The sequence below is a fragment of the Lonchura striata genome, chromosome 2 (genome assembly GCF_050655825.1).
Source record: "Lonchura striata isolate lonStrDom1 chromosome 2, ASM5065582v1, whole genome shotgun sequence".
NCBI classification, from domain to species: Eukaryota; Metazoa; Chordata; class Aves; order Passeriformes; family Estrildidae; genus Lonchura; species Lonchura striata.
In genome coordinates this window covers 156,100,147-156,108,550 of record NC_140704.1, presented here as the reverse complement: position 1 = coordinate 156,108,550, position 8,404 = coordinate 156,100,147, and the positions used below count along the sequence as shown (strand labels likewise).

General features: G+C 48.8%; 1 protein-coding gene across 1 annotated transcript; it reads right to left on the bottom strand.

Annotated features, from left to right (window-relative positions):
- Positions 1 to 372: 372 nt before the first annotated feature.
- FOXH1 (forkhead box H1) lies at positions 373 to 8,404 on the bottom strand. The gene is made up of 4 exons (XM_085561725.1): positions 8,165 to 8,404; positions 3,998 to 4,102; positions 873 to 1,375; positions 373 to 424 (listed from the first exon to the last, which is right to left on the bottom strand). Exons 1-4 carry the CDS (start codon positions 8,402 to 8,404, stop codon positions 373 to 375), a joined length of 900 nt encoding a protein of 299 aa, XP_085417851.1.

The following is an 8,404-nucleotide window of genomic DNA, read 5'->3' as shown; positions in this document are numbered from 1 at the left end:
GGGGGGTGCCCTTATGACGTCATCAACAGAAATTTGGGGGGGTTGAATGCAAATTTTGGGGGGTTCAGCATCAATATTGCCAAGAAACCCCAAAATTTTACCCAAAAACCCCAAAATTTTGGCATTTTGGGAGGTTGACACCCCCAAATTTTGGTCACCGAGGTTTGGGGTGACCCCAAAATTTGGGGGTGCCCCGATGACGTCATCAACATAATTTTGGGGGGGGGTTGAATGCAAATTTTGGGGTGTTCAGACTCAATTTTGGGTCCAAAAACCCCAAATTTTGGCCATTTTTGGGGGTGACACCCCCAAATCTGACTTTGGGATTTTTGGGGTGACCCCCGAAATTTTGGGGGTGCCCCGATGACGTCATCAGCCCCTGATGACGATGTCCCCGGGGTGGCTCAGCCAAACGTCAAAAACGCTTTTGTTGGGGGGGGGGGAGGAGCAGCCCCCCAAAATCCACCCGGGACCCCCCAAAATCCACCCGGGACCCCCCAAAATCCACCCGGGACCCCCCCAAATCCACTTGAGACCCCTCAAAATCCTTCGGGGACCCCCCAAAATCTTTCAGGGACCCCCCCAAACCCTTCGGGGACCCCCCCAAATCCATTTGAGACCCCCCAAAATCCACCCGGGAACCCCCAAAATCCATTCGGGACCCCCCCAAATCCTTCGGGGACCCCCCTAAATCCTTCTGGGACCCCCCAAAATCCACCCGGGACCCCCCAAAATCCTTCAGGGACCCTCCCAAATCCTTCGGGGACCCCCTCAAATCCATTTGAGACCCCCCAAAATCCACCCGGGACCCCCCAAAATCCACTTGAGACCCCCCAAAATCCACCCGGGACCCCCCCAAATCCACTCGAGACCCCCCCAGATCCACCCGGGACCCCCTAAAATCTTTCAGGGACCCCCCCAGATCCACCCGGGACCCCCCCAAACCCTTCGGGGCCCCCCCCCAACCCCCCCCCAAATTCGGGGGCGCCACGGCGTTGGGGGCGGGGCCGGCGCTGTAGGAGGTGGGCAGCTGCCCCCAAAAGCCGGGGGGGAAATTTTGGGGGGCGCCCCCAAATTTGGGGTCCCGCCAGCGGGGACCCGCCCGCAGCAGCGACTCGATGGAGAAGTTGGAATTTTGGGGGGGCGGCGGCGGCGGGAAGGGGCGGCCCCAGAGGACGAAGGGGGCGAGGTCGGGGACGAAGGGGGTGGCACTGGTGGCACTGGTGGCACTGGTGGCACTGGTGGCACCGGTGGCACTGGTGGCACCGCGCGCCACCGCCGTGTTCTGCAGCCGCAGCGCCGCCGGCGGGATCCGCGCCACGTCCACCGTCCAGAAATTGCCCTTGGAGTGAGGCTTGGAGGGGTCCTTGAGCACCTGGGGAGGGGGAAAAGGGAAAATTCGGGGGGAAAAATGGAGAAAAGGGTGAAGAAATCCGGTGAGAAACAGAAAAAATACAAAAAAATGGAGAAAACGGCAAAGAAATCCAGTGAGAAACAGAAAAAATACAAAAAAAATCCAGTGAGAAATGCAAACAATACAAAAAAATGGAGAAAACGGCAAAGAAATCCAGTGAGAAACACAAAAAATACAAAAAAATCCGGTGAGAAACACAAAGAATACAAAGAAATTGAGAAAACAGCAAAGAAATCCAGTGAGAAACAGAAAAAATACAAAAAAATCCGGTGAGAAACACAAAGAATACAAAGAAATCCAGTGAGAAACAGAAAAAATACAAAGAAATGGAGAAAACGGCAAAGAAATCCAGTGAGAAACAGAAAAAATACAAAAAAATTGGGTGAGGAACACAAAAAATACAAAAAAAAAGGGAGAAAATGGCGAAAAATTGGGTGAGAAACAGAAAAAATACCAAAAAATCCGGTGAGAAACAAAAAAAATACAAAGAAATCCAGTGAAAAACAGAAAAAATACAAAGAAATGGAGAAAACGGCAAAGAAATCCAGTGAGAAACAGAAAAAATACCAAAAAATCCGGTGAGAAACACAAAAAATACAAAGAAATCCAGTGAGAAACAAAAAATACAAAGAAATTGAGAAAATGGCAAAAAAATTGGGTGAGAAACACAAAAAATACAAAGAAATCCAGTGAGAAACAGAAAAAATACAAAGAAATCCAGTGAGAAACACAAAAAATACAAAAAAATTGAGAAAATAGCGAAAAAATTGGGTGAGAAACAGAAAAAATACCAAAAAATCCGGTGAGAAACACAAAAAATACAAAAAAATCCAGTGAGAAACAGAAAAAATACAACGAAATCCAGTGAGAAACACAAAAAATACAAAATAATGGAGAAAATGGCGAAAAAATTGGGGGAGGAAGGGAAAAATGCAAAAAAAAATGGAAAAAACGGCGGAAAAAATGGGTGAGAAACACAAAAAATACCAAAAAAATGGAGAAAATGTTGAAAAAATCAGGTGAGAAAAACAAAAAATTAAAAAAAAATGGAGAAAAGGGTGAAAAAATCAGGGGAGGAACAGAAAAAATGCAAAAAAATGGAGAAAATCGGGGGAGAAATGTTAAAAAAGGGAGAAAATGGCAAAAAAATCGGGGGAGGAACAGAAAAAATACAAAAATTGGAAAAATTGTGAAAAAATCAGGGGAGAAAGAGAAAAAGTGGAGAAAATTCAGAAAAAAATCAGGGGAGAAAGAGAAAAAATGTGAAAAAAAGGAGAAAATTACAAAAATTCAGGTGAGGAACACAAAAAATACAAAAAAAAAAAACAAACCAAAAAAATTGGGTGAGAAACACAAAAAATACAAAAAGAAATCAGGTGAGGAACATAAAAAACACAAAAAATGGAAAAAATTACAGAAAAAAAAAAAAGTCCAATGAGAAAGACAAAATAGAAAAAAAATACCAAAAAAACCACAAAAACCGCCAAAAAATCCCAATAAAATCCCCAAAAAATCAGAATAAAATCCTCAAAAATTCCCAATAAAATCCCAAAAAAATCCCCCAAAAATCCCCAAAAAATCCCAATAAAATCCTCAAAAATATCCCCAAAGAATCCCAAAAAAATCCCCAAAAAGTCCCCAAAAATTCCCAATAAAATCCAAAAAAAACCACCCAAAAAATCCCCAAAAATTCCCAAAAAAATCCCCCAAAAATTCCCAATAAAATCCCCCACAAATCCCCAAAAAAATCCCAATAAAATCAAAAAAAATCCCCCCAAAAATGTAAAAAAAATCCTCAAAAAATCAAAATAAATCCCCAAAAAATCAGATTAAAACGCCCAAAAAAGCCAAAAAAAGCCCCCAAACCCCCCCAAACCCCACCCAAACAACCCCAAATTTTTTTCCCAAATTCCCAAAATTCCCCAAATTCCCAAAAATTCCCAAATTTTCCCACCTTGGCGAAGCAGGGGTTGGAGGAGAGGTTGTGGCGCACTCCCGATAAAATCCCAAAAAATCCCAAAAAATGGGAAAAAAAGTCTGAATTAAATCCCAAAAAATTCCCAAAAAAATCTGAAAAAAAAATTATGAAATAATCCCAAAAAATTCATATAAAATCCCCAATAAAATAAAAAAAATCCCAAAAAAATCCCCAAACAATCCTAAAAAATCCCCAAAAATCCCCAAAAATCCCCCAAAAACCCAAATAAATTCCCAAAAAAATCCTAAAAAATCCCCAAAAAATCCAAATAAATTCCCCAAAAAATACTTTTCAAATCCCCATAAATTCCTAAAAAAACCCCCAAAAATCCCAATAAAAGCTCACAAAAATCCCAAAAAATCCTCAAAAAATCCCCCAAAAAATCCCAATAAAATCCCAAAAAATCGAGATAAAATCCCCCCAAAAAAATCCCCCCAAAAATGTAAAAAAAATCCTCAAAAAATCAAAATAAATCCCCAAAAAATCAGATTTAAACGCCCAAAAAAGCCCCCAAACCCCCCCAAACCCCACCCAAACAATCCCAATTTTTTTTCCCAAATTCCCAAAATTCCCAAAATTCCCAAAAATTCCCAAATTTTCCCCACCTTGGCGAAGCAGGGGTTGGAGGAGAGGTTGTGGCGCACGGAATCCTTCCAGCCCTGGTACCCGCCCCCGAAGAAGGGGAAGAGGCTCCGCAGCTGTTGGATGATCTGGAAAATTAAAAAAAAAAAAAACCCAAAATTTTGGGGAGTTTTTGTTCATTTTGGGGTGAGAAAGTTAAAAACAAAAACGAGCTCAAAATATGCTGAATAAAATCAAAAAAATCCTCGCAAAAAATCCCAAAAAAATCCCAAAAATCCCCCAAATGCCCCCAAAAAAATCTACAAAAAATCCCCCCAAAATCCCCCAAAAATCCCAAAAAAATCTACAAAAAATTCCCCAAAAATCCCCCAAAAATCCCCAAAAAAATCTACAAAAAATCCCCCAAATCCCCCCAAAAAATCTACAAGAAATCCCCCAAAAATCCCCCAAAATCCCCCAAAAAATCTACAAAAAATCTACAAAAAATCCCCCAAAAATCCCCCAAAAAATCCCAAAAATCCCCCAAAAATCCCCCAAAAAATCTACAAAAAATCTACAAAAAATCCCCCAAAAATCCCCCAAAAAATTCCCAAAAAAATCCCAAAAATCCCCCAAATCCCCCAAAAAATCTACAAAAAATTCCCCAAAAATCCCCCAAAAATCCCCAAAAAATCTACAAAAAATCCCCCAAAAATCTCCCAAAAATCCCCAAAAAAAATCTACAAAAAATCTACAAAAAATCCCCCAAAAATCCCCCAAAAAATCCCAAAAAAAATCCCAAAAATCCCCCAAATCCCCCAAAAAAATCTACAAATATCCCCCCAAAATCCCCCAAAATCCCCCAAAAAATCTACCAAAAATCCCCCAAAAATCCCCAAAAATCCCCCAAAAAATCCCAAAAAAATCCCAAAAATCCCCCAAATCCCCCCAAAAAAATCTACAAAAAATCCCCCAAAAATCCCCCAAAAAATCTACAAAAAATCCCCCAAATCCCCCCAAAAAATCTACAAGAAATCCCCCAAAAATCCCCCAAAATCCCCCAAAAAATCTACAAAAAATCTACAAAAAATCCCCCAAAAATCCCCCAAAAAATCCAAAAAAAATCCCAAAAATCCCCCAAAATCCCCCAAAAAATCTACAAAAAATCCCCCAAAAATCCCCCAAAAAATCCAATAAAATCCCCCCCAAAAAAGCCCAAAACTCCCCCAAAATCCCCAAAAAATCCAATAAAATCCCAATAAAATCCCAATAAAATCCCAATAAAATCCCAATAAAATCCCCCCATCCCCCATTCTCGCTCCGTCCCTGTGTCCCTGTGTCCCTCTGTCCCTGTGTCCCTGTGTCCCTGTGTCCCTCTGTCCCTGTGTCCCTGTGTCCCTGTGTCCCTCTGTCCCTGTGTCCCTCTGTCCCTGTGTCCCTGTGTCCCTCTGTCCCTCTGTCCCTGTGTCCCGCTGTCCCTGTGTCCCTCTGTCCCTGTGTCCCTGTGTCCCTCTGTCCCTGTGTCCCTGTGTCCCTCTGTCCCTCTGTCCCTGTGTCCCTGTGTCTGTCTGTCCCTCTGTCCCTGTGTCCCTCTGTCCCTGTGTCCCTGTGTCCCTGTGTCCCTCTGTCCCTGTGTCCCTGTGTCCCTGTGTCCCTGTGTCCCTCTGTCCCTCTGTCCCTGTGTCCCTGTGTCCCTCTGTCCCTCTGTCCCTGTGTCCCTCTGTCCCTCTGTCCCTGTGTCCCTCTGTCCCTGTGTCCCTGTGTCCCTCTGTCCCTCTGTCCCTCTGTCCCTCTGTCCCTCTGTCCCTGTGTCCCTGTGTCCCTCTGTCCCTGTGTCCCTGTGTCCCTCTGTCCCTCTGTCCCTCTGTCCCTCTGTCCCTCTGTCCCTGTGTCCCTGTGTCCCTGTGTCCCTGTGTCCCTCTGTCCCTCTGTCCCTCTGTCCCTCTGTCCCTCTGTCCCTCTGTCCCTGTGTCCCTGTGTCCCTGTGTCTGTCTGTCCCTCTGTCCCTCTGTCCCTCTGTCCCTCTGTCCCTCTGTCCTTCTGTCCCTTTGTCCCCTCGGCCGCCGCTATCGCCCCTGTCGCCCCCCTGTCGCGATTGTCGCCCCCCTGTCGCCACCGTCGCGCCTTTTGTCGCCGCTTTTGTCGCGATTGTCGCGATTGTCGCCGCTGTCCCCCCCCTGTCGCCGCTTTTGTCACCCCTGTCGCCACCCCTGTCGCGATTGTCGCCGCTTTTGTCGCCGCTTTTGTCGCGATTGTCGCCTCCCCTCCCCCGCGGCCCCGGCGGCGGCGTCAGGGGGAGCGCGCGGAGCGGGGAGCGCGGATTTGGGGGGATTTGGGGATTTTTGGGGATTTTGGGGGATTTTGGGGATTTTTGGGGGATTTTTGGGGGGTGTTTTGGGATTTTTTTGGGAGATTTTGGGGATTTTTTGGGATTTTTTCGGGGTTTTTTTGAGGATTTTTTTGAGGATTTTTTGGGATTTTTTTGGGAGAGTTTGGGGATTTTTTGGGATTTTTTCGGGGTTTTTTGAGGATTTTTTGGGGTTTTTTTGGGGGGATTTTTGGGGGATTTTGGGGGGTTTTGGGGGGTTTTAGGGGGATTTCTTGGGATTTTTGGGGGATTTTTTTTGGTTTTTTGCGGATTTTTTGGGGTTTTTTGGGGGTTTTTTTTGGGGTTTCTGGAGCGTTTTCGTTTTTGGGGGTTTTTTTGGAGGAGTTCGGCATCTTAGGGTTTTGGAGTTGGGGATTTTTTTGGGATTTTTGGGGGGATTCTGGAGGTTTTTGGGATGTTTTGGGGATTTTTTTGGGATTTTTGGGGTTTTTTTTTAGGATTTTTGGGGAATTTCTGGGGAATTTTTGGGGATTTTTCGGGGGATTTTTGGAATTTTTTGGGGGATTTTGCGGGGTTTTACGGGGATTTTTTGGGGTTCTTGGGGGTTTTGGGATTTTTGGGGATTTTTGGAGGACTTTTTGGGGGTTTTGGGTTTTTGGGGGGTTTTTTGAGGGTGTTTTTTTTGGTTTTTGGGGCTTTTTAGGTTTGTTTTTTTTTTGGCGGAGTTCGGCATCTCAGGTTTTTGGAGTTTGGGATTTTTGGGGGTTTTTGGGGGGTTTGTAGGAGGGTTTTGGGGTCTGGGGGTTTTGGAGTTTGGGATTTTGGGGGATTTTTTGGGAGGATTTTTGGGGATTTTTGTGGGTTTTTTGGGGGATCCCGAGGAGGTCCCCGGGAGAATTTGGGGGATCCCGCAGAGGTCCCGGGGATGGATCGGGAACTCCTCGAGGGTCCCGGGCAGAATTTGGGAATCCGGGAGGGGTCCCGGGGAGAATTTGGGAATCCCGAGAGAGTCCCGGGGAGAATTTGGGAATCCGGGAGGGGTCCCGGGGAGAATTTGGGAATCCCGAGAGAGTCCCGGGGGTCTCCCGGGGGTCCCGGGGATGGATCGGGAACTCCTCGGGGGTCCCGGGGAGAATTTGGGGGATCCTGGAGGGGTCCCGGGCATGGATGAAGATCCAAATTCGGGACTCCCGGGGATGGATGGGGAACCCCTCGGGGGTCTCCCGGGGGTCCCGGGGGTGGATCGGGAACCCCTCGGTGGTCCCGGGGATGGATCTGGAACCTCCCGGGGGTCTCCCGGGGGTCCCGGGGATGGATGCAGAACCCCCCGGTGGTCCCGGGGATGGATGGGGAACCCCTCGGGGGTTTCCCGGTGGTCCCGGGGGTGGATCGGGGACCCCTCGGTGGTCCCGGGGGTGGATGCAGAACCCCTCGGGGGTCTCCCGGTGCTCCCGGGGATGGATCGGGAGCCCCTCGGGGGTCTCCCGGGGGTCCCGGGGGTGGATGGGGAACCCCTCTGGGCTCTCCCGGGGGTCTCCCGGTGCTCCCGCGGATGGATGGGGAACCCCTCGGTGCTCCCGGGGATGGATCGGGAACCCCTCGGTGCTCCCGGGGATGGATGGGGAACCCCTCGGTGCTCCCGGGGATGGATGGGGAACCCCTCGGGGCTCTCCCGGGGATGGATCTGGAACCTCCCGGGGGTCTCCCGGGGGTCCCGGGGGTGGATGGGGAACCCCTCGGGGGTCCCGGGGATGGATGGGGAACCCCTCGGGGCTCTCCCGGGGGTCCCGGGGATGGATGGGGAACCCCTCGGTGCTCCCGCGGATGGATGCAGAACCCCTCGGTGCTCCCGGGGGTCTCCCGGGGGTCCCGGGCCGGTTACCTGGGCGAGCTTGAGGCGGCGGCCGGGGGCGGCGCGGATGACGAGGGCGATGAGCGCCAGGTACGAGTACGGGGGCTTGGGGTGGCGCCGGTAGCGCTGGGGGCGGCTCGGGGACCCCCGCGAGCCCCGGGAGCCGCCGCGGGCAGCGCCGCGGGCAGCGCCGGAGCTGCCGAAGGGGTCGCGGGAGCCCCCCCGGGCCGGCTCGGGGGCCGCGGGGAGCGGCGGCGGCGGCGGCGGCAT